The sequence below is a fragment of the Poecilia mexicana genome, unplaced genomic scaffold, assembly GCF_051168715.1.
Source record: "Poecilia mexicana isolate PSO_F unplaced genomic scaffold, ASM5116871v1 scaffold_8, whole genome shotgun sequence".
NCBI classification, from domain to species: Eukaryota; Metazoa; Chordata; class Actinopteri; order Cyprinodontiformes; family Poeciliidae; genus Poecilia; species Poecilia mexicana.
Window position 1 is genome coordinate 11,077,569 of NW_028263377.1, and position 25,864 is coordinate 11,103,432.

The 25,864-nt window shown below is 41.2% G+C and overlaps 1 protein-coding gene across 4 annotated transcripts; it reads right to left on the minus strand.

Moving 5' to 3' along the window:
- Window positions 1-418: 418 nt before the first annotated feature.
- Window positions 419-25,452, minus strand: epn2 (epsin 2). Of its 4 annotated transcripts, none has more exons than XM_088008242.1 (10): window positions 24,065-25,452; window positions 13,669-14,375; window positions 12,167-12,321; window positions 7,437-7,549; window positions 6,464-6,568; window positions 6,100-6,226; window positions 4,659-4,808; window positions 4,165-4,293; window positions 2,925-3,152; window positions 419-2,640 (listed from the first exon to the last, which is right to left on the minus strand). In XM_088008242.1, the coding sequence occupies exons 2-10, from the start codon at window positions 14,094-14,096 to the stop codon at window positions 2,318-2,320; spliced, it is 1,758 nt and encodes a 585-aa protein (XP_087864368.1). In that variant the 5' UTR covers window positions 14,097-14,375; window positions 24,065-25,452; the 3' UTR covers window positions 419-2,317. The 4 variants fall into 4 exon arrangements, with proteins under 4 accessions (XP_087864368.1, XP_014836877.1, XP_014836878.1 ...); XM_014981391.2 differs by having other exon boundaries at window positions 4,201-4,293; window positions 24,065-25,451; XM_014981392.2 differs by lacking the exon at window positions 4,165-4,293 and having other exon boundaries at window positions 24,065-25,448.
- Window positions 25,453-25,864: the final 412 nt, after the last annotated feature.

The following is a 25,864-nucleotide window of genomic DNA, read 5'->3' on the forward strand; positions in this document are numbered from 1 at the left end:
GTAACACTATATTCAATGCAACATGTGTCTATGTTGAGGTTAAAATGGCTGCTGGCTGTATCCCTCCGCTTGTACTCGTCAGGCAAGGAGGGCACACATTTTTGGATTTTGTTACATTTTTCAGAGGTGCAGACCCCGGGATCAGGTGGACTGATACAGCAGCTGGAACTCTAGCATGGATACATGCTCAGTTAACACAGAACTGTACCGTCTGGATATGAATATTTGCTTGAAATGACTAAAATCGGAGTAGGTTTCCTTTGACTAGCTGCCAGGGTTTCTTCCTTTTTGTACAAGCTCACTGTGAAACGGCATCTGTCCATTACAGGATAGGAAGTTATTGCCATAAATTACTACACAGAACTTCATAGAAAAAGGAACTGTCCCTTTAAAAAAAAAAAAAAAGAAGAAAAAGGAATGGGGAAAGTCTACAAAACCTGTGCATTTTATTTTAAGCCACAATTCATCAACCCACTTTTCTTAACCAGCAGAAGAGACAGGGAAGCTCAGATTTGCTTTCTGCTCATCTATATATAATCAGCCAAAAGTAACACTATGTAATCACATAAACACTTGACAAAGCCGTAAATTAGCACAGAGTTATGAACCTGTCTCGTCAAAGAGCCTCTTAAATCATAACCTTTAATGAACAACAATAACTAAAAAGAAAAAAAAATGTAATGCTAACTAAGTGTGACGTTACGGTTCCACTTACCGTCACAAGAAACCAACAAAAAAAAAAAAACAAATCAATCGCTGACTTCGGTAACAGTTGTGCTTCGAGGAGTAACATGACCAACCCATAGGGCGGCACGAAAACAAAACCAGAATGAAAATGGAGAAACTACTAAAACACGGCTTTTTTCAGTAACAAAAAAAAAGTAACAACTAACTGTTTACATTGTTGTTTGCTGTGGGATTCCACTGTGCCTAATAGTCCTGTGCGAGTGTGTGTGTGTGTCTGTGTGAGAGACAGCACTGGGTGATTATCTAAGAGATTACCTATGAAACAGAAAAGTCCTGTTGGATGGGAAGGTTCTTCTCAAGGCTGAGACCTCTTCACCACAAACCAAGTTAGTTAGTTAATAAGTTCACTAAACTGCCCTTTGTTTTAGGTTGCAAAATCTAACAGAAGGTGGAAATAGAAAAAAAAAAAACTTGAGTAAAGTACACTTGGAAGCTAAATGTGCGTGTACACACACACACACCGTCTCTCATCCCTTTAACCCTAGAAAAAAAAAAAAAAAAAGTTCCACAATGCTCACCTGCATCCACTTGTTCGACTCGGAAAATACTGACACAGTTCGTCTTTCTCTTCTAAAAAAAAAAAAAAAAAGATAAATCGCTGACCGGGGTGGAGACGAAGCAGAAAAACGCTCCGACGTGTGGCTGTCAGCATCTGAGCGGTAACAGCACGACTGCGTACGAGCACATACACACGTAGAAAACATCTTTCCTGGCCTCTCTGCAGTCTTTTAGGACTGAAAAGAGCAGTTCCATTTCCTCTAAGGGAGTGTTCATTTTATTTTTTATTTCGTCAAAGTTCAGGTCAGGAAAAAAAAAAGAAGATCCGAAGTGAAGATGAAGGGTTCGGACTGAGTTAGTACCAAGAGCCGAGGCAGTGTACGGGTGTGCCTTGTCGTTTGTTTTGATCAGACTTACTCTGTGAGCTAAGGTGTAACGGTGAGTCCAACAGTCGCTGAAAATAAAAAACAAAAACAAAAAAAAAAAAGCAAAAATTGTGCAAAATTCCTGCTTTGTAATACACACAACATACACGCAGGGAGTATAAACACATCTCTCATCCTTAATCCAGTGTGTTGGAGGAAAACTCACTGGGATATACACAGTGTAAAAGCACTGAGACGTGCACTCGCTCACACACGCATACACACAGACACGCTAGAGCGGATAGGGCTTATAAAAGATTAGTTCTAGAGAAAAGATAAGATGCTGGAATTAGTACAGGCTGACTCTCCGGTCACCCCATCACGAAAAAGAAGAGGAAAAGAGCATTCCGAAAGGGTGAACAAGAGGAAGAACGGAAGGAGAAACTGGGTCCAGTCCCACCCTGGTGGAAACTCTGAAGTCCGTAGACGGGTGCAAAAGATCTGTGTGGTCGCCAGCATCATGTTAGGATCAGCCTGGAACTCACGAGACGAGGCAGCTTGTAGCTGAGCAGGACAGGAGCAGAAACAGAGTCTGGAAGTATTTTAGTCGGGCACCTGGCTGGGAGTGGCTTATAGATGGATACACGGGATAAAATATCTCCTTGTTAGTGTCGAGGAGCGAGTGAAGGAGAAAGCGGGTCCTCCTTTCACAAGAGGAAGGGGTTGGTGGTTCCGGCGGGTTGCGACCCGGCCTGGGGGGGCATGCTCATCAACGGCTGAGGCATCGACATGGAGGGCGGGATCCCGGCGCCCACGCCGCCGCCCGTGCCGGGCATCCCGTGGCCCATGGGGGCCATCCCTGCCAGGGGGACCATGGTGACGGGCTGAGCGGGCACGGAGGCCAGCGGCATGGGCTCGGCGATGCTGCCGAAGCCGGAGGGCATCGGGCTGACCCGCATCTGGTTGAGGGTGGGGGGAACCGGCTGGGTCATTTGGAACGGGTTGGCGACGGGAGCAGGAGCCGAGCCGCCTGGATGGAGCAAACAGTCGGTCAGTTCAGCAGAAATATCAGTTTTTTTTGTTCTTAGGTGTGCAATTAAAGTCAAGATAATAGCAGAAATATTCAATTATTCAACTACTTTTATGTGTTTCCATTTATGATTCACAACTGTTACCCGCCTTATGTCGCTTTTACTTCAAGTTCATTGGCGTAACGAGACAAAATTATAAAATATTCAATCGGTATGAATGGCTTAGCAACTTTATGTTTCCAGAAAAAAAAAGAAAAGAAAAAAGAATCATCTGAACTCCTACCTGTAGCAGCCAAGAACGGGTTAACGACGGGCGCGGGCTGAGCCGGTTTGGTCACCAGAGAGTCCAGATTGACCAGCGCCGCGTTGGGTCCCAGGAAGGACTCCGGAGTCTTTCTGGTCGGGTTTGTGGAGATCGAAGCGGAAGTGGGCAGCGGGTCGAAGAGGTCCAGGCTGCCGCTACTGGCCAGACTGACTTGGGAGGGGAGAGAGGACGTTATGCCCACGTCGGCTGAAAACGGAGAGAGGAAGGAGGACGTTAAATCCACTGATGAGAGGGTTTTGTATTGAGCGAGCAAAACACTGGACTGGCATCTCTCAAGCGTAAATATTTCTTGCACATTAATCCTCTGTCCGCTACACACAAACAAGTGTCTCTCCATCTGCACTTAAGAACTTCTGTTTACGATGGCGTATATAAAAGACGATGCTATTATGAGGGATGTCAGAGGCAGACAGACTGGCTGTCATTGGTGGCAACAGTCAGACGGCAGTGGAGACGCTCGTTAGTGCATCAATCCAACCTCAACATGCCTGCGGACACAAGGAAATGTCAGAGACAAAGACCGCCGTCGCGCAGCAGGACGTTTGACACCGTCTCCGACAATTCAAATAAGGAGATCGAACTGATTTAGAGTGTTGGTGTGCGAACTGCTAATACACTTTGATGTTTATTTCAGTCGGAACTGAAAAATATCTATCGATGAAAGGCGTTTTCCTCTCTTCGGGTTCTTTTTTTTTTTTTTCTCGGTGTTTATTTGAGCTAAAGCTTAGATCCAGCCACCTAAATCCCTTTACACCTTCAAAAACTAAGAAAAAACACTTAGATGGAAATCCATTCAGAATCTGGTTTGAGTTTAAATTTGTTCGTTTTGATTCCAATTGAAATTAAATATCACAGATCTGAGCGGGTTTCCATAGTTTAGCCTGACAGAGGGGCCAACAGTGAACACAAATAGATAAAAACATCACAGTGATATGAAGAAAAAAAAACTCAAAAAAAAACAAAAAAAAAAAACAAACGGACTTGAGCCAGGCAGTTTATTTCCGCGGAGAAAGAATGTCTTTTGCCACGTAAAGTCAATTTCAAACGCTGCCTTCGCTCAAGTCCGTCGGTACATTTATAGAAAGACGAGACAGTGTGTCTGTGCCCTGACCCCCCCCCTGCAGAGGGGCTACGTCTGCTGAGGGGCATTTTCGGAGACACCGAGGGAAAGAAAAAAAAAAAAAAAAAAAACACACACTCCGTGTCATTAGATGGACGAAGACAGGGTGAGTACCAGTGGGGACAGAGGAGGAAGAGCGCAGGCTGTCAAACTCTGAGAAGTCTTCCTTGGATGTACCATTGGATGTACTGAACAGGTCAAAGTTACCTGGAGGGAGACAAACCCATTCACACAAACACGTGCGACACACACAAAAGACGACAGTAACTCACCAGGTGAACACAAATTACAGCAGCAACAGAACACAGACGAATGGAGACGTTACGAGTACAAAAGTGTGCGGAGATAAGCAAATAATATGTTAACCCGTAAAGCATGCAGGTGGATGCAATCCTGTTCGGATTTCGTGAGGTCAGAGGTCACCTGTGTACTGGGAGATTCTCTAATATTCACAGATGGTTGATGATTAACTAAATACCCAAATTAAAAGCTTCTTTTTTGATTATTAGGTGAATGAAATGTGTGTGCTTACAAGTGGAAATAATAATTATAAAAAAAACAAAAGCGTTTACCTGTGTTGGAGGTTTTAGGGCGGCCAGCTCCAGACCCCCAGGGGTCGGACGCCGGAGCGGAGTCTGCCCAGGGGTCGCTGGCCTTCATGGCAGGCAGAGTTGCAGGAGCAGCCCAGGGGTCGGGTGGCACCGACGGCCGAGGAGCAGAGCCTGGGAAGAGAGGCGAGTAAAAATAAAAATGTTTATGCAGAAACAAGCTCTGGTAGGGAGGTGGAATATTTTTTAAGTTGGCTAAAATCTAAAGGCATAAATGCATAAAAAAAAAAGTCATAATATTAGAAAAAAGACAAAACTATCAGATGAAACCTTCAATGAGCAAAATATATATATATATATTTATCAGGATCTGGTGTGATCAGCTCAGTTCATGTGGTTCTGTCATCAAAATAGACTTGGTTGTTTGTACAACTGTTTCAAAGTGCTATTACTGATAATGCAATGTTGATGTGTTAAAAGATGTTTCTATTAAGTATTATTTGTAAAAAACCTATATGAAATAACTTCACAAGATGCTCAACATTCCTCATTTTATTTTAGTTTTTTATTTTCCATGTTGGAGTTCTAATATTACAACCTTATTCTGGTGATTAAAACAAATCTGAGCCTGACTCTAATATTCCATCACAGAGTTTAACTTAATTTAAAGTTAACATAAACAGGAACTTTAAAACACACTTGTCAAACAAGAAGTTCTGTCTTAGGCATGCTGACATCACTCTGAACTGTAGAAACCCAAGGAGAGCACACAAAAAATAAAGTAAAATAAAAAAATCATGTATTCCAAAAATGACATTTTTAAAAACGAAAGATTTGATGAATTGATAAAAACTGATTCATTGCTCAGCCGTACTGTCTGTCTTCTTACAGTGGTAAGTGGCTACCATTCTGTAAATGCAGCCAAAGATGAGGACAGTTTTTAAAAAGGAAACGTTCTCCGGCTCCTCAAGAGCAGCAACATACCTGCTGTCAGCAGAAAAGTACCAGAACCCAAAGATGTGATGTGCAAAACAAACAAAAAAATAAAAAAAGCACATCTGACTGTAACAGGGTGTGCAGCATAACGAGACAGGGGGAGCCAACATGGCCTATTAGTGTGAGCTTAATGGACACATCCTGCTCCCTGTTGCTTGACTGAAAGTAGTGTTGCACTTTTATCTCCCCAAGAATCCCTTCCTGCATCACAAACGCCCTGCACTCCCTTTCTTCACAATCTCTTCCTCTAACTCGCTCCCTGCTCCCAGAGCAGCAATGCTGCCGAGCCAGCCGAGCCGCATTCCGATTAAACAAAGACTCACAGTCCAGAGAGCTGCAGGTGGAGAGCAGCGATGCCTTTCACACACACACATAGACACACACACACAGCCACTTTACTCTGTTCCTCTCCAGAATGACAGTAAGGATGTGGACCTTTCCCAGTAAGAATGTGTGTGTGTGTGTTTACCATAAGGCTGCCACGGGTCTCCTGATGCAGCTGCAGCTCTGGCTCCGGCCCCGCCCCCCATCCCCCAGGGGTCAGACTTGGGACCTGGCTCAGGGACATTCATTAGATCCATCAAAGATGACTGTGGCTACGAAGAAGAAGAAAGAAGAGTTTAGGAGGCTGGGGAAAAAAACGAAGGAAAAAAAAACAACTAATTCACTGAAATGATAATTGGGTTCTGTTCGGCATGTTGTACAGCACAGATCACCAGCCGGACATCAGCAAAGTAAAGAAAACGGAGACAGATGAAGCTGTTTCAAGCGCATATCTGAGTGAATGTAATGACTGAGTCGCCATAGCTGTCAGATTCCACGCGCGTCTCTACCTCCTTCTTCTTCTTGGGGAGCTTTGCTGAGCCTGGATCTTCTTTCTTACTCTCCTCCAAGGCCATCTGTAGTCTCAGGTCGTCACCTCTGCGTAGGCGCTCCTCCTAAACACACACCGAGTCTGAATTAGCAGCCGGCGTACGTCTTGAGCCAGAGGTGTCCAAACTGTGGCCGGGGGGCCATTTGTGGACTCCGAATGACACAAATTTGTCCCAGCGGTGCAGGTGGTTGACTTTCTTTTTTTTTTGCCCTAATTAGGAACAGATCTATGCCACACGAATTAAAATCTTCTCACGGCAATGTCAGATTTAACACAAAGTATTCATCTATTAATAACCAAGTTTCCCGTTTACTCTTTAACTTCACAGGAAACGCAAACATATCTTTCCATTGAGTTCATCTCTGAAGTAGATCTTGGCACACCTAAACCTGCTTTTAATTACATTATGTAAAACTTTACAGAGTGTAAAAAAAAAAGAAAAAAAAAAAAAAGAGTGACCTAAGTTATGTTTTTATTACTGAGAATAGCTCCTGTGGGAGCTACCATTTTTCAGTTTTCTTCAATAAAGTCGAAAATAAAGTAGTAAAGTAATATGGAAAACATGCTAAATCTTTTGGATTTATAAAGACTGACACATCTCTTCCCGTCCGAAGGATCCATTTCATTTACTCAACTAAAACCCTTCATACCATGTTTACTGTTAAGCAGGTTAAATTAAATAAAACTTAATAATTTTAGTTTTTAAAATAACATTTTTATTTTTTTTTTGGCTCGAATGTACGCCTGCTGAGGATTTTGGCCCACGTTACAGAAGTTTACACTCTTCTATCTTATACCATGCACAAGCCACAGCATGTACATATGTATCCGTTTTAACTAATATCTGTTAGTGATTAAAGCTGAGATTTGACACACAATAAGGGAGGAACGGACGCATGTCGGAGCATGCGTCTGGGACGATGTGTGCATACCTGCTCGGCTGCTTCTCTGCTCATGGCCAAGGCGAGCTGCAGCTGGAGCTCCTCTTCTCCACTGGTCTGAGGTCTGGCCTGCTCCAGCTCTGAGCCCGCATTGGGAGATGTGGCTAAAACACAAATTCAGAGCGCGCGTTAATGTCACGGTCGCCGTCTGCCACGCGTTCAGCATGGAGAATAACTATTAAGTACCTTAATGTGCCAAAAGGTAGCTCCATCTTTTCTGTTAACCTGGACGTAATGCTGATAGGGCTGCAAGTAATGCTTTTTTTTTTTTTTTTTTGTAATTGATTATTTATTCTATCGATTACTCTGATGATTAATCAGATAAAAAAAAATGGCATGTTTTGCAGATTTTTCATTCAATAATTTCAGGATTTTTATTCCATATTACAAATACATTAAAAGATGCAAATAAACATTTTTTTTATGGTCTAAAATGTAAAAACAAGGCATTCCTTTTGTGTACGTTTGATTATAATACTGTGGGTACAACGTATTTACATAGAAACCTTTTATTTATTTTTTTACAGTTCTGACTTAAATATTGCTCTGTGTGTGATGTCCTTTCAGCAAACGGCCTTTTTTTTTTGAGTCTGCATACTAAAGTTAACAAGCGTTTACTAAATTAGTTGATGATTTCAACTATCAAATCGTTTCAGCCCAACATGCAGAATAAGAATAGAAAAACAAACTGGTTTTAGACATAATTTATGTAAACAAAATAAACTTAATTGCAGCATTTGATTTCAAGTGTTAAAAAAAAAAAAAAAGGTGTGACTGGATGATGCGTGACAGCACATCTATAAAACCCTTAAAAGACGACAGGTTCTCTCATATACTTGGATTAAAACAGTCCATAGTGGCAGCCAAGCGCTGCACGTGGCACACTCTCCACCGGGCCAGAAAAATGCCACCGGCACACGCTCGTTAAGGTAGCTTACACCATTTACTCCAAGCCCACTTTTGACTCGCTGCAGTTGGAAGCCACAAATTTCAAAATAAGGGCCCTCTATGACTCGTGTGAAAGATGTGGGTTTGTTGGCGTTTTCAAAATGTAAAACGTTCAAATGTTTTCTTCCCCAGTTCTTCTTTCCACCGTGGCCAGAACCGTGTTTGGTGCGTAGGCTGCGCCCATAAACGTCGAGTCGAACAAAGGAACACCGACACAAATATGCTGTGACGGTTTCCCGGTGCGTCGAGGCAAACTTCACACCCAACACTCCAAATATGACTGACATCCACCTGCCTGTGACGACGCCTCAGACACGTCAGTCTGATCTCTGCACACGCACAAAACGCCTGACGTCAAATCTTTCCGTTATTTAGGGAAGTGGAGACGCCGACCTCAATAATTAAATCGACCTGGCAGTCAGAGAATGCAGCTGACAACAGGTTTTAAAAATCACACAAACCACCCAGGGAACAACTCAAAATAATACTTGCGGTCATGAATCGAAACAATTATGACGTACCGACATCATTGAGTGGTCTGCCGACTCATACTGAATCGGCTCTGATCTGATCTTTGATCTCTGCATCTATCAATATTGGAAATATTTAAAATTAAATAACATAACTGCATTCAAGTTTTTTTATATATATATTTACATCACATTTTATCCTTCAGGCAAAAACATACGAAAAAAATGTAATAGTGTTTAGCGACCCTCGGAGCATCATGTTGCCACCACCGTGTCTCACTGTGGCGACTGTGTGACATTATCGTTTTTCACTATGGCGATGGTGTTTTCAGTATTTTGAGAAAAGTGTTAGTTTTCCTCCACACAGTTTTTCAAGGTTTCGGCAGGTCTCAGCAACTCAAATTTAAAACTGAAGACATTTTTAAGACGCTTATGAGTGAAATTTAATAACTATACCTCCACAGAAACGTACGAACTTCGTCTAGTCAACTGGCGATAAGTTTGAACTTATCCGTGATAAATGCAAAAAATGCTACCTAGCTAGCAAGGGTATGTTAGCACAGTGGGTTACCGGTAGTCTGAGTCTCAAATATTAGATCCATGAATTTAAGGCCTTTTAAGGATGCGAGGACACCCTGGTTTTACATGAAGGCCAAATGGTTTTTGGGCTCATCTGGTTGGACCAGGGTCAGAAAACTCTGCATGTTTTAAGCGTTTCCCTGCTTCGGCACACCTGATTTAATCAGATGGCTGACTGACAGGCTTTTGCTGAACTGCAGATGCTTAAAACAGGTGGGAAGCATTTAAAACATGCAGGGCAGTGTGCCTTGAGGAGTAAGAGATGGAAAACACTGGGTTAGAGCTTCTTCTGCACTTTAACTTATAAAAAAATAAATAAATAAAAAATTCAAATCTGGTGTTTTATCTTTAAAACAGCCAGTTCAAATCGTGACACCGGATTAACTAGCAAGAAATCTTAATAAACGTGAAGTCGACACTGTGATTGATAAGAACTTTTCCCTATTCAACCTCAATAAGTCGCATTCAGTTCGCATCTTTAGATTCACACACTCTGCCTCATTCTGGCCGTCTGTCGACAAAACTACACGTGCCAAGGGAAAGTGACCGGGGTGGACTTTCATTTGTATTTAACAGAGATGTACTTCCTTAGCAGATTAAAGCAGAGTCAGAGTCAAAAGCAGCTGCATGTCTTCCTTAAATAAACTCCCAACAATAACACATTTGGGACACACAACTGTCAGATACATGAGAATAAAGACATAAAGATTTGGTTCTATCAAAAGAAATGTTTGAGCTCATGGGTTTAATAAAATGAAAAGCAAAAAAGAAGGAACATGGTGGCATTACTTCAACATGCAACACTTCTAAGGCTTATAAAACACTATGCCAACTAAAACACACCGCTGTGGGAATAGACCATATACGGCATACTGCTTAAACGCAGCTGCGCCTACATGAGGAGGGGGGGGCAAGAATGTCTGAAACTTTGATTCTCATCTACTCTTCTGCCATTTCCTGCCAACTTCAGACTCCCTGAGGACTACGCAACTCTAACTAAGAATAGAAGGCTGCATTTTCAGAAAGTAGAACACCCTGGTGTCACCTCTGGTGGATTTACGGACTGCTAATGGTATACAGCATTTTAAAATCAAAGGGAAGAGTCAGGAAATCCCATCACATTCGCAGACACGTCGTCTCTTGCGTCGGGAGATGAGGAATTTAGTAGCTGTTGTGGGAGGCAGAGTCCAAATGTGAACGCAAACTAAAACCCGCCAAACACAGAAATCAAACGTTCATGCGTTACGTGAAGCTTTACTCCTAAACTTTGAATGTCTGCCGTCGCAGCTGCAGTCGTTCGCTCATTCACTCGCGCCACGTCTGGACAACAATACTCGGAAGGTTTGACTGGAATCCCAAAAATCCCACGTCACCTCCCACGACGGCGGCCCGACTCGACTCCGACTGGGTCTCTGCTGACGAGTCAGCTGCTGAGGTTTTAATCATAACGGGCAGAAGAAGAAGAAGAAGAAGAAGAGGAGCTTCGAGCATATACACGCTACAATCCAACAAACTAACTTATTGTAAATTGTATTCAATATTATCAAGTGGTACATTTATTAAATTAATATTTAAAGATCAAAGTCAAATTAAAATCATGTAAAGTAAGGTATTTAATCTTTTTTTTTTTGCACAAAAAAGTGCAAGCCATTAAAAGAGATCAAATAGACCTTCTGATTGGTTAACATGCAGAGCAGATAAACTGCAGACCAATCACTTTGTCTGTAGCAGGGCTCACCCTGCCCAGCGACTTTTATGAGTAACGTAGATGAAATTGACCATCTATGCTCTGATGTATAATGAATAATTATTTCAATATCTATTTACCAAATTAATTAAACATACACTTGTTTGCAAATGCAGTTATTCAATTTCCACTTTTATACAAATTACATGTAGACATTTACTAAGGCAGTTACTGATGTGCTGAACGGCGGCACTTCTGACCCTCCATACGGCTGCATCGCATCTAAACCACGCAGGTTGAAACGCCGTGTGAGGCCACAGACAGACGAGACCCAACAGGCATCCCTGCAGACACAGTCGTCCTGCTGGGTGCAAAGGAATGGAGGTCAGAGTGTGAAAGGAAAAGAGGCCAGGGTTCACTCTTTCATTTCATCTCCACTGTGGTAACCTACTTTGCAAATGCGACTCATCTTTTCTTTCTTCTCTTTTTTTTTTTTTTATATATATTTGTGACCTCTTCCTTGCGATCATTTTCTAACTAATTACAATTCCCCACGGACTATATTCGACTCATTATAGAGTAATGTGCATGACCTTTTTGTTTTGTTTTTTTAAACTAGAACAGTTCCTCTAAAATGATAAGTCATCAGTGACGCCTGCTGCACTGTCACTGTTTCGGGAGAAATGAGCCCATCGGTTGACAACGCGAGCAGATTCCTCTGTCATGTGTATAAAAGATGATTTTAGGGACGGGGAGAACGGGGGTGGGGGGGGGGGGAATTTGGTGTGGGTGGTGATCTTCTTCCTCTTCTGTTTGTGTGTGGGGGAGTGGAAAAGAGCTGAGGAATGCAGCCCTGGTGCAGAACGGCCAGGCAGGGATGGAGCGGGGGGAGGGGAAGGTGACGGCCTCAGGGTTTTAGGCAGAAGTGGCGCTTCCTGATATACGGTGACAACAGCTGATTTAGTCCTCCTTTATCTGGCGTTTAAACATGGGGGGACCGAACCCTGTGGGGCCTCCGTAACGTCTGACATACTTACAGCCGTGGTAGGAGGCGGGGGAGCCCTCCGACCTGCCGTACTCTTCGCTGTAGGATGTGGAGAGGTTGGGCTGGGACGAGCCTCGGCCGAAGCCCATCTGAGTGCTCCCTGTGGACACCTGGGCCATGCGCTCCTTAGTCTTCAAAGCCTGAGACCTAGCATGACAAAAAAAAATAAAAAATAGGAAGCGGTCATATCGTTTTGACCTCTGCCGGTTCAAATCTGAGCAGGAGGAAGTAAGGAAACAGGAAATAACATGGCAGCCAGTCAAGATTTTTGGTCCGCCTTCAAAAGTGTAAATTCAGTGATTCATGATTAGTACAGGTAGTTTTACTGTACAGAAGAAGAAGAAGAAAAAAGGACAAGCAAATAATAATAAAAAAAAATGAACAGACTGGTGGATTAATGGAAAAGTTTGCAAAAAAAAAAAAAAAAAAAAAAGGAAGACACGGGGATTCACTGGATCCAAATGATTTTAAACATATCTAAACAGACCACTTGGATGGACAAAAATGGAAGAATGACATTTTACAAAATATTTTTTTTTCTTTTAAATCAATATGTGTATTAATGGATGGAATAAAAAGAGAAATTGACGAATGGAAATAAAAAGATGGAAAGAGAAAGACAGAGAAAGCAATATTTTTGCTTTCTTTCTTTTTTTAATAGTTAAACAAACTCGGAAAAAAGTTAAATCAAATTTGACGTTTCCAGACTGCGTAGGAAACCTGTGTCTTTGGAGATCAGAGTCAAACTGTACTAGGAGGAAATCTGCAAACAAAATCCAGAATCACAGAAAACCAGAAGATCATCTCAACACAGCGACATCTCGCCAAAGCGGTTTTCTCAAACGCAAAAGCAAATTGTGTCTTTTTTTTTTTTTTTTTGCCATTCCACAGCTATAAAATTTTCATTCTTAAAATATTTACCACCAACACAAAGTCCAACAATTTAGTTTCATTAAACCCGTAGCTTTGGTGTTTGGTAATTTGCTGGATTATGTAAGCAGTGTTTTCTGCAAGACATCCTGCCATTTCATTTTCTCAGTTTAAACACGACAGAAGAAAAAAAAAACCAAAAGAATGTTTGCTGCATAAATACTGAAAAGTAAAAGACTTTTCACTAAGTTTTGTTTATGCAGCAGACCGCTTCAGATTGGAGAGGAACATTCTGATGTATTTACATCAGAATGTAAATACTATGGTAAATAGTTTGTATTTACCGTAATACAAACTATTTCTTAAAGGAGCAGTATTACTTGTTTTCCAGCCACATCATTTCATCTTATACCACAATTAAGTAACTGTGTCACTTTCAGTCGTTAAAAAAAATGATGAAATTATCAAACATGGCTTCACAGAAGTTTGACTTTGCAATTTAACACCTTGAAATTCGGCCTCTGTCTCTTTAAGAAGCTCCTGCTATTTCCCACACTCTACATTCAGAGCGTTTCTTCATTAAGCTAAAAAGTCGATTTTACATAAATTTGTGATTGACCTCACCTCTCTCCTTTAAGGCGCTCCTCGTCCTTCAGCAGCACCACCAGCTGCTTGCTCTTCTCTCTGACGTTGATGCCCTGGTCTTTGCCGTCTTTGTCGATGTACTGGAAGTCCTTGAGGGTCTGGATGGCGAAGATGTTCTCCTTGCACTGCAGCGCCACCCTCTCCGAGCCCGTCTTTATCAGGTAGTCGAGCAGCGTGAGCGCCTTGTAGACGTGGCGCCAGTTCTTCCCGTGGTCGTTGAGCCGCTTCCAGATCATGTTCATGATCTCGCTGAAGGCCACCACGTTGTAGGTGAGGTCGGCCACCTCGGACATGAGCGAGGACGAGGGGCCCCACGGGTCGTTGGACGTGGCCTCTCTGACCTTCTTCTCGGCGTCAGAGTAATTGTTGACCATGTTTTTCATCTGCCGGCGGATGGTGCTTGGCATGGTGGCGGTGAGGTTGCGACAAAGAGGAAGAATTAATATAAAAACAAAACGAAAACGGAGAGGAGCTTGGGCTCTGGTAGTGTTGGGAATGAAGGAGAAGTTTGTAAAGTCCACGTGTCTGTGTGTCCTCGATAGACGTTTATCCTTTTGTGTAAAGTGTCACGTATGCTTAAGAGGTTTCTTCAGGCCAGCGAAGTGTTCCTGAGTCCTCCAGAAGAGCATCGGTTAAAACCATCTCCACACACGCAGTGCAGGCAGTACACAAGACCACGCCATCACCTAAACAACACACACAGCAGATGAGTGTAAGGACATGGGGGAAAAAAAGCAAAAAGAAAAAAAAAGTATAAACGATTACTGTGGGATAATATGTGCTCATCTCTCCAGACGTTCTCGCCGCGATCCTGATTTACACACCTCAACAATAACATGGTGTTGAATTGCATTTATAGAGGCAGCTGTAGTGGCTTCCGTTTTGAAACCAGACAAACATGTTTCATACTTTCAGATAAGCACTTTCCATGCCTGCCCACTTCAGATGACACGGGGCCCCGCGGGTTGTGAAAAGAATGGCGTTTCAGCTTTCACAAGATCATCTGCGTTTACAGTAACTCGACACAATGGCAAATTAGAAGGTAGGCAGCTGAACATGAGTAATGTCTGGAGCGCTAGCTCCGCGTGTTCAAACCTCTTGGAGAAAACGAGGTGGTGATGGTGCACTCTGGGTGGACTAGGAGGGAAGTTGACTGACTAAAGTATGGAACAAAGTATATTTACAACCCTCTGGGTTACAAACTCTGGTACGAGAACCACTGGAGATACCTCGGCTGCCTTTAGCACAGTTTTACTGAAATTCTTTCAAGGAAATTACGAACAAATTAACTGTGCGCAGAGCACTGTGTGCACTACCTGGTCATTTTCGGTCAATTATCCATAAAAGTCTCAAAAAGGAAGTGAACAACAGAGACCCGGAAACGAGAACATGAATATGTTGCGTTCATTTCACCTCAGAGTCAAAACTCCTAGGAATACCATCCAAACTCAACCTGCCTGTAGTCCTGTTGCAACTGCAACAAGCAGTGAGCTTTGCTAATTGATGTGCACAGGGCCCAGGCTAACCACTACTAGCAATTTAAGCTAATTATGGATTTTTCTGGATTTTGAACTTGCTCACTTAAGGAGATTTTATAATAGTGCATGAAAAGTTAACAAGGTAAAAAAAAATTAAATAAAAATAGGACACATGCCAAAACAAAACAACAAAACATAGTGCAGATATGCCTAGCTTTAATGCATTTTAGGCTTTTGCACCAATGTATCCTCTGGTTTCATTTTAAACATGCCATTAGCAATTAAAATACCCAAACTGAAGTCTTGCGACAGAATCCATAATATAGCATTGTTGAGAGAGCAGCATTAGGTGACTATAACTTCATTTGAACATAATGTGGGGAACTTATGCAATGTTCTGCAGAAACTCAGTACTTTGTTATATTTGTGAAACTTGAATAACAGTAAATGTTGACCTCTTTGGAAGATTGGCATTAACAGCAGTGACTGTAAGGAAATATTTACAAAAAATGTATTTAAAAAAAACTGAAAGGAAATATAAAGTTTTCCCAAACTAGTAACAATTACATAAGTCACTGTTATTCAAGTTTACTACTAAGAAATCTAAGCAAAGTAGACATGGCAACTTAATCTTGATTTGACAAAGTGCAATCTGGTAATAAATAAAACACAAAATACAGAAGAAAATCCATTTACCTGCCAGAACACTGAGAGCAAAGAAGTAGCCAGAGGCTGGAATTAAGTTTATTTTCCACTGATTGGTTTTGATTATTGACTGGTAGATCAAATACAGAAAAATCTAAGTAGTAATAACTCTTAATTTATCAATCTAATAGAATGTACTAAATATTTTTACACATTTAAATTTTACTTGATAGCAATTCTGCAAATTCTCTTGCAAAAAAAAAAAAATATCCAGGAGAATTTTCAGATCTTCTCTTTCCCTTTTGATTCTCAAATATACAAATGTAAACAAAAGTACAGATGTTCTTTGATCCTGCAAAGCCCGACTGTATGACAAAATGTGTTTCCACCACATGGTGGGTGGCAGACAAAAAAGAATAAAAAAAAATAGAGATGAGGTCTTATAAATAGCACTTCCTGACAAATATAGAAAGTGAGAGTAAACTGTGCTACACCTCCATGTTCCACATAAAACCTCTAGACCATGAGAACCTCAGTGTTGTAGTGCAATGAGTCTACGTTTTAACAAGTGCTGCAGTCAGGTGGAAAGAATAGAAAAACAATTCTCTGAAATACGGCGCTCATTTGGAAACTGCATAATGCTTACTGACTCAGCTGATCTCGCTCAAGTCGATGTAAAAGTTTTCTGCGTCCTCTCCATCTGCCATGTAGGTAGACCAGTGATGACTTATGCAACTCTGTAATCTGATCTCTGCATTGAGCAAACAAGCCACACCCACACCAAGTGCTTTCACAATAAATTTTGATTTCTGTGCAAATTGAGCGTTTAGACTTAATAACGTAATTTGCTCTTTCTGAAAAACCATCGAGCGGCTATTTGCGCTGGCCCTCGTGCTCATTTCGCAGACTTCCTGCCAAGCAATGCCACAGACGAACAGCTGAAGCCGACACAGGAAAGGAAACAAAGAGTGTATGTTTTTTTATGGGATAATAAAACAAGTTGGCACATCCCATAAATTCACTTAACGCCAGGCGAAACGTGATCCCTGCGGAGCACTCCCTCCCTCCAAAATCCAAATCCCTCATCACCCGCCACTCCCTCCCCCCCCAAACTCTGCATCCGCATGAATGCAGCTCAGACCTAATGACACATCTGCTGCTATAATCACCTATTCACCCGAAGCTGACAGGAGGAAGAGAGGAGAGTCTGTCTCGTCCATCCCACCCCCCCGTTTCGTCCCGGAACAACGCCCCCCCAATACGAGCAGACTCGGCTTTGGAGTCACAGAAGGTCTACAAGATGTGCGTGTCGAAATGCATATTCATGAGTCAGAGCAGGTCAGCTATATCGCTACGTGACTGACTCTGTCATCAATTTTTGTCATTTTTGTACGCCGTCGAAAGTCAAAGGGTAAATTAACATCGAAATCTGAGATTGTATGCTGCCAAACATCCCCACTTCCTGTTCGCTCATTCTGGATTCATCCGACAACCAAGCCAAGGCAAAGAACACAATCACTCAAACCGCGTTGCCTCTGTGGAAACGTCACCATCATCATCTACACATCAAGCTGGGTTTTTCATTCTACATCACTGTCCACGTCATGTGCTGCCTCTTTTCCACCTAAATGCGAATGATAATGCATTAGAAATGCGTGTGGTGATAAATGGATCTCTCACATCCTGTGGTTCATAGATATTTCTGAAGACTGAAAGATTTTAGGAGAATTTCTTATGAGTAATACGCCCAAAATATGGTTAATTATATACACACACATATATATATATACATATATAATACTCACCGTGTGTATTATTCCTGATTTTTTCCTACCTAAATCTAGGTAGATTCGTAAAAATGGCCCAAAATTCAGAAAACTCAATAAGGTGTCATGACGAGCAAGTATGGAACTATTCTGGCTACAGAAAGAAAATCATTTGCAGATTTAATGAGATCATCAGTTTAATTGCAGCTTAAATGTTATTCATACACATTTCTAGTAGAAAAGTTTTCATCAAAACATCTCTCTATTGGACACCTTTATGTTAGGGTTGTCTTGATACAACATTTTCACTTCCAGTAAGATACCAATACTGCAGCTTTGAGAACTGGCCAACACCAATACTAACCTGATATATAACCAACACAAACCATTCATACTTGCATCATTTATTTTGTAGTGGAGAATGTTAGAAAAAGCTTGAATGTTAGAAAAAGCTTTATCAAGTCATATTCCTCAAAAAAAAACAAAAAACAAAAAAACAGTCGACAATAGGTATGAAACAGTGTTGTGGTACTCGAGATCGGTCTTGGTCTCGAGTCCGGTCTTAAGACCGTTTTCTGATAGTCTCGGTCTCGTCTCGGACTCGACCGCATTTGGTCTCGGTCTTGTCTCGGTCTCGGGCTCTGAGGACTCGGCATTTTATTTCAAGACCAGTCGAGACCGCAACTGTGAAAATATCACTAAACGTGCAGCATACTGTCCAGTTTATTTGTTAACATCTTTGTTTTCAGTGGATGCAAAACGCACCAATTAAAATCCAAGCAACTACGTGTTTCTCTCCCTCCCCTTCCCCTCCCCACCTTTCACTCGCACGCGGCGCTCCAGGACATGCGCAGTGGTTTTCTCTCAGCGGCAGAAAATGTTTGTCTAATCGTCAGTAATATAATAGCGCTGCATAAATAGTAAGAAATCCGATGGCCAGAGCTAACTCAGCAGCGCTTCCTTTCAGAGACGATGGGGACAACGTCTAACTATTTTCGTCACTTAGAAAAGTAGCTCAAAGAAGGTAAGCTCCGTTAACGTGATGTTAGCAAAGCTAGCTGTACAGAGACACATAAGAATTTGTGATGAAAAAAGTCACTCACTGCCTGAATTATTGTGCGGAGATGTTGACTGACTTGTCGCATATATAGGACAACGCTATGTCCAAAAGTCTGCAATATAGTGATGTGACATTCAGAAACAGTCGATTCTTCTCCACGGCTCTTTATTTATTAGATAGGACTGGAGTGTCACTCACTGAGAGCCGTTGTTCTATCAGATTACCATACGCTGTCAGAATAGCATACGTGCAGAGTACCATGCCTGCGCATGCGCATTAAGAAGTCCGACCGTCAGAGGAGTTGTCAGTTCACCATATGCAGCAAGTTATGACGAAAATAAGTCATTAAATTGTTTTCAATGATAACTATATAGATATACATGTGTTGTCATGGTTGCAAAGTGTATTTAAAGCAGGTCTGGCTGCAGCTGGAGTCAGCTACAACACACGCCCGTGTAAAACTCACTTAACCGCTAAGTCAGGATGCCATACAACTGTTAATAACAGATCTACGTCATGATTCTATGTTCCTAGCATACATGCAGTGAGTACCGTGCTAGCGCATGCGCCTTAAGAAGTCCGACCGTCAGTGGAGTTGTCAGTTCAGCATATGCAACAAGTTATGACGAAAATAAGTCATTAAATTGTTTATAATATGACATAATATGATAACTAGATAGATATACATGCCTTGTCGTGGTTTCAAAGTGTATTTAAAGTAGGTCTGGCTGCAGCTGGATGCCATACAACTGTTAATAACCAAGTGTATGATGATCTACGTCATGATTCTATGTTGCTGATTAAATAAAATCATATGGTAATGACAGCTTATGCATGTCTGAGCTATCTGACAACGTATGCTGATCTGACAGAACACCGTGAGTTCGTGCTAAGCATGACGATCTGACCTGACAGAACACCCGTTCTTTGTTCTAGTAATGCTCTGTGTACACTGCATCATTATTTAATTATGTACGTTGATATTTAAATGAACAAATAACTAAAACACAAGAACGAAAGAGCACACAGAGCATGCACATTGCTCTTTGTTTTTGTTCAAAGTGGCAGCTGTAATGTCTGCCATGGTGTCAGACTACCTGGCTTCATGTACTGGGATAGAGAGTGAAAACAGTCACGATGAGCGCCTTCTGTTTGGTTACTTCTTGCTTGTTGCTCCTTGGTCAGTGTTCATAGTTGAGCGTTATTTACCGTCAGGGCATTGCCTCAATTGCTATGTTTAATGGTGCAGACAGTGGTGGTTTCTTATATGAGCAATATGGGCAAATTCCCAGGGTGTTATGTTTTTAGGGATGGCACGAGACCATCACACATTGTAACACAGAAATGGAATATTTAATATTGGTAAAATGTATTAAGTATTTAATATCTAGGTGTTTTTATGGGAATATGGATCTTTCAGATTATTCTGAGAAGCAATTTCGATCATATTTTACATTTTATTGTGTCATGTAGCACGGCCGCTGGTCTTGGTCTTGACTCGGTCTCGACTTTCCTCGGTCTTGGTCTTGACTTGGTCTCGGACCCTAAAAGTCTTGGTCTTGTCTCGGTCTCGATACACTCTGGTCTTGGTCTTGTCTTGGTCTCGGGTTAGGTGGTCTTGAACACAACACTGGTATGAAAACAACTGACCCGTTTATTATTAACCAATGGGTTTGTGTGTGGGATGCAGAAACGCTGGGTTGGACTAAATGCTGGAGCGAAGTGATTCTAACAGCGTGTTTCTATTGGAGATTTTAGATTCAGAGTGACACAATCTGATGCTCGTCCAAACTGTAGCTACACTAAACATTTGTGCTACGGTGGATGAAATATCCCCATTTTCCAGTTATTTGCTTTATAGATGTTTTAATCAGACGATGCTTGAATGTCAGTATTACAGATTCGAATAAAAATGCAAGCTTAAATATCAATGCCGTAGTTTTAAAAAGTTTATCATGAAAACCGCTTGAGCCAAGCTATATTAAAGCTAGAGTACGAACCTCACCAAAAAGGTGGACAAACAAAACTTTGAAGCCCACAACTGCTACACCGGGAGAATTTACGGCGAATATATAATTGCAAAGAGAAGAATCACTAGGTCAAAATCTGTGCCGTATACAGGTTGTACGATACTGAAAAAATATATATTTTCAGACACATGAAACAAGGGGAACTATATTAAATGTTTCAGCCCAGACGTGGAAATAAAATAGTTGACCTTTGCTGCTACTATAAACCAGAAGTCCAGAAAGCTAGTGATACTAAAGATCCACCCTAATACTACGAAGTAGACATTTAGGGATGCACAATATATTGGTATAAATAAATAAAACTGGGCCAACATTAACAACCAATATTTATTCCCATCTTCTTGCCATTTGTTTCTTGAGGGAAAGTGAAAGAGGTTGGTCATGTGGTCGGGGTGGGACGAGTTTCATGAAGATGTTTTCTGTTAACATTGTGATGACGAGAAAAGTGATAAAAACTATTCATTACTTCTTTTTTAGGTAACTGTATGACTGTGACTGCATAGCCCAGCAATCGTAGCCCCACAAACACAAACACTGCTCTTGAAAAACCGATCCATTTGTAATAAATGCTAACCCCCATCATGTGGTATGTTTTTGGTTGTGTGACAGTGATAGTGTGACGCAGTGCCAGACTGTGGGAGCGATAAAGTCAGCGGCACAGTTGTTTTTTCTCCAAGGTGTTGAAAGGGTAGTAAGATAAATATAATATCGATAAATATCAGAAACAGGGTAACTGGATCACAAGCAGCTAAAATATCCCCAACACGATGCCTGGAAAGCAGGTTTCAAGGAATATCAGGCTGAGCATTGATGATGCAAAGTAGCTAGCATGTTGCATATTCCAACGTATTTGACGTACTTGTCTAACAGAAGAACGGCAGACGGGTAGGGAGGATTTAGTTTAGAAAAGTCAGATCTGTACTTATGAATGCGTGGCAAGTCAATTTAATGTCATCAATTAATTTATAATTTTCCTACTTGGTTTTCTAAACCATAATGAGTTGATTTGCGAAGTGCCTAAAGATTCTTTAAAAGAATCATTCTTGTATACAAAAACATTGTTAAAATCCGGTTTATGTTTGTACGATGCCTGTATTGTCACATTCCTAGTAACTTCACACTAAAGTAAAACTCTTATCATATTAACAGTTATGACCGCTTTATGCAAATGTTGCCCTATTGTCTGTATCTTGTTCATCCAAATTAGGGAACTGGCCAACAGCCTGACACGTTATCGTGGCATCCGTTTCAGGCTGAACGGTTTTGATACAAAACAAAATTCTCTTCAAAAGATGTGTTGTGTTCCGGAAAGGCAAATTCCAAATAACATTCACAGTGACTGACACCTTGATTTTTTAAGTAAAATGAGAAAGAAGTTTACATCTTTGTTCAAAGAAACGAAAATGCTCTCCGGTACAGTTGACCTTATTAGCAAGTTAAATGCCTGTGCCAACTTAAAATTCACAACAAAGGCATCTTCACCTTAGGAGGTCACAGCTCAATATGTCAGATTCCTGGTGCATTGCATCAACGTTAAAAAAAAAAAAAAGGTATCTTCCCAGCTCTACAATGTTTACTTCAAAACCAGCCGCTGATTAAAGTTTTTCACAGATCGAAACACAACTTCACCAATCCTTTAAGTGAACTAGAAAGCACAGAATCTATTTAATTTTGTTACTCCAGAATCACAAACTCTGGGAAGCTAACGCAGGCTGGGCCAAATGTGAGAATGCTGGCCAAACTCCCCTCGTTTTTACATTTTCGGACATACACTGCAATCACAAGTAAGGGAGTGAGTTTGTTTGTGTGTGTGTGTGTGTGTATGTGTGCCACTTGGCAAAAACCCAGGTAACCTTTGATGAGCATTAAGGATTGAGAAGGCAGCACTCAGAACAGGTCCACCTTGTCACACAGGGACTAAAGCTGATCTGGTGAAAGAAAATCTTGCGCAACCAGGCACCTGTGTCTTAGTGTGACAGTGCAGAGCGTGCTACATCAAGTTATCTAGCCTGTTTCTGAACCACACGGTCACTTCCTTTTAGTGACTTAGCACTTACCACAAACTAATAATTCATCTCCTACATGCAGCTCTGTGACCCTGTAAAGACTGATTGAAAACTGCAGACTCAAATGGAATGATTTCTTCAAGGTATAATAAAGATCAACCTTAAAACACCAGGGGAGAAACATAAGGAGGAGCCACTTTGTGATGGCCCTTTGTCCTCTCTAGCTGTCCCATAGAGACAGGGACGGAAGGAGGACGGCGGTGATGCATTTGTCAACCAGTGTGACTGATTATTTCTGACAATAGACAAAAGCCGTGTTCCTTTCTCAGACTAGTGTTAATGATTTCAGCAAAACAATGTTAAAGAGCTTAAATCCCAACGTATATAAAAACTGTTAAATCAGTCGCCATTCACCATCTTCAATAAGACAAACCAAGTAAGACGGCTGGAGGCAGACAGCGCCCAATCTGAGAAGAATATCCCCTTTTGCATTTATTCCAAAGATCGCTTTCGGGATAGATTCTTTTAATCCGAGATAAGTAAACAAGTCAAATGGAACAAAGATATACTTTTAACAAATACAAAAGTGAATCACTGTGCCGCCTTTATGTGATGTGATTGATAGCTGACGCCACTTTAGCTTTTGTGCTAAGATTCGTCAATAACATTTTATCGACTTCTGACTCACGGTTCAATGATGGGTGTAGCACATTTCTAACTTTAAGCAACGTCAACTTTAAACATCTACCTGAACAAATACCCCCCGCTCGCTGCCTAGTAGTGTTCACAACTTGAGTGAAAACCTGCGATAAACACTTTTCTTTAGACATCGGCACAAGCTAGCGAACGACGTTAACTTGTGGCTTTAATTGGGATTTTGGTTTTCGCTAACTAGTTTCCCTCAGCAGTAGACACCCCTAACATGTCCTCGAAAGTCGGTTTTATTAATATCACATACTTTATACAACTCAATAATGCAAATGAGCTGTTTGCGCTTGAATAAATATTCAGTGACAGTTGTACGTTAATTTTGGAAGTTAAAACATTGCTTTGAAAAAGTTGGATAAAAGCTAACCAAGCTGATGTCAGCTAGCTTTTATTTTTTTTTTCAAACACTTTATTATTAAAAGACTATTGTTCACCTATGGTGAGTATGTAAAAACAACAGTGTTATTTTCGAAATCCGCTGCCTCTACTGTACCAAAATGCACATCTACCACAGGGAGCTCTCCAACGTATTTTCATTAGCATGCTAGGCTAGTTAGCAGTACTTCGAGCTAACAGCCAAGACGGGTGCTCGGTGGAGACATCACCAGAGCAAACTGGATTACAGGACACCCTGGAAAAAACAAAACAACTTGACTCTAAATGAAAGCAAGTGGTCACTCACCATAGTTTTTCACGCTATGTCAGGTTATGGCGCTATTCCAGAAATATAAACATTAAAAAAAAAACCAATCAGGCTAATTCCAAGTGGGGAGAAAAATCTCGTCAGAGAACTTATTTCGGCGTTCAAGGAGCTTGTTGCGCCTCCGCCTAGCTGCGTGCTGCTAATGCTAATCCGGCTACAGCCAGGACTACACGTATCTCCTCCTTTTCTCCTCCTACTCCAGAACATGGCGGGCAGGGTAAGAAAGGTTGGGGGAAGTAGCCGGGAAGGGTGTGACCGAGACGGCTTGATGTGTCAGGAGGGAATGACATGGACGTAATGCAAAAAAGGGACTGACCGACCGTCCGTCCACCCTGCTTTATTCACGTAGCTTTTAACATAATTTCACCACTTTTTAAAATAAGTTTCCGTGCCCTTTCTTATTTCTTTTTGAATCAATGTTTTTGTTGTTGTTGTTTTTTACAATGCAGTTTGTTGATTTTGTTTTTGTGAATTTTTGTCTCCTTACAATTATTTTAATGTCTTATTAGGTCAATTTTCTTATTTTCACTGCTTCACCAGTAGCAGAGGTCATGCACGTTTCTGTCTCCCCGTCCCGGCAAAATGGGATGACTTTATATATATAAAGTAATTTTAACCCTTCACTATTTCTTATCTTTGTGGTTTTGGCAGTTTTGGATACAATGTTTTTTGTTGTTTTAGAATTAATGTGGTTTTACCTTAAAAAATAAATAAATAAATAAATAAATAAATAAAATAATAATAATATCAAGTCCTGCAACAATAATTAATTTCCATTCTAATTCATAATTTGTATGACTATCTCCATAATTAGTGAAAATACTTAACTACAAAGAAAAACCAATGGCTATCCAGTGATTTAAGTATGTCACCCAGTTGCTCCCAGCAGCATGTTTGATATTCGACAGCAGCCAGAAGGATCATGCTTTGTCAATATTGCATAGGCATCATCCTACATTAAAAATATAACAAGTTTAAGGTAAACGGAAGCATGCAAATTCACAGAAAGGCAAAAAAAAAAAAAAAAAAAATTAAAGAAGCCCAAAAGACTGACAGCTTTTCCTAAAAATAACAAAAACATATTCTTCATCTATGGGGGAAACTTATCCAACGACAAGTGGCTCATTACACAAGCAGGTGCCTGTCATGAATTTTTGAAGCAAGGGATTGCCTGGTGTGTTGCTGCAGGTGTGTCAGGGCAAACTATGCGGAGCAGCATTCCACCTAGCAGACTTTTTCCACTGTCTCCCCACTAACCGTCTCATTAGTGGGCTTCAAATGGAGAGCTGGACAAAGCGTTCACGTGTTTTGGACACATGTGACAAGCATGCTTTTGTTTCGTCAAATTAGGTTCTATGAATAGGGATGAAAGTTTCCCTGAAAAGCGTAGAGTGCGCTGAGAATAGAGCGAGTAGCTAAAAGGTAGGGGTGGGAATAAAAAAAACGTCACAGACCTGGATGTCTGCCAGCACAAATCGGCAAAGTTGACAAGAGCCAACGCAGACCAATAAGATATCTCCTCTAGGTTTCTCCTGCAGTGTCGGTCTAACTTGGCTAGCACATACATTTTATTTTGGTATATCACTCTCTTTCTTTTTATAGAGATCTCATTCAGGCTCCTCTCACATGGCTCAGAGTACAGGATAAGCCAAGGGAAGGCTAATCCCATCTGATTTAACTGTGTTTGTGAACAGAGATTGACTTGGGATTCAAACGTGAGCAAGCTTTTAAAACAGTATTTATTCAAGAAGCCTTTTCTTTATTAAAACCTAATGGAAC

Coding starts and splice junctions, on each gene's coding strand:
- epn2 (XM_088008242.1), bottom strand. CDS start 14,096: ATGCCAAGCACCATCCGCCGGCAGATGAAAAACATGGTCAACAATTAC. Junction 6,227..6,463: donor TCCCCAAGAAGAAGAAGGAG/GTAGAGACGCGC, acceptor TCTTCTTCGTAG/CCACAGTCATCTTTGATGGA. Junction 3,153..4,164: donor CGTCCATCTAATGACACGGA/GTGTGTGTTTTT, acceptor CTCCGTTTTCAG/CCGACGTGGGCATAACGTCC.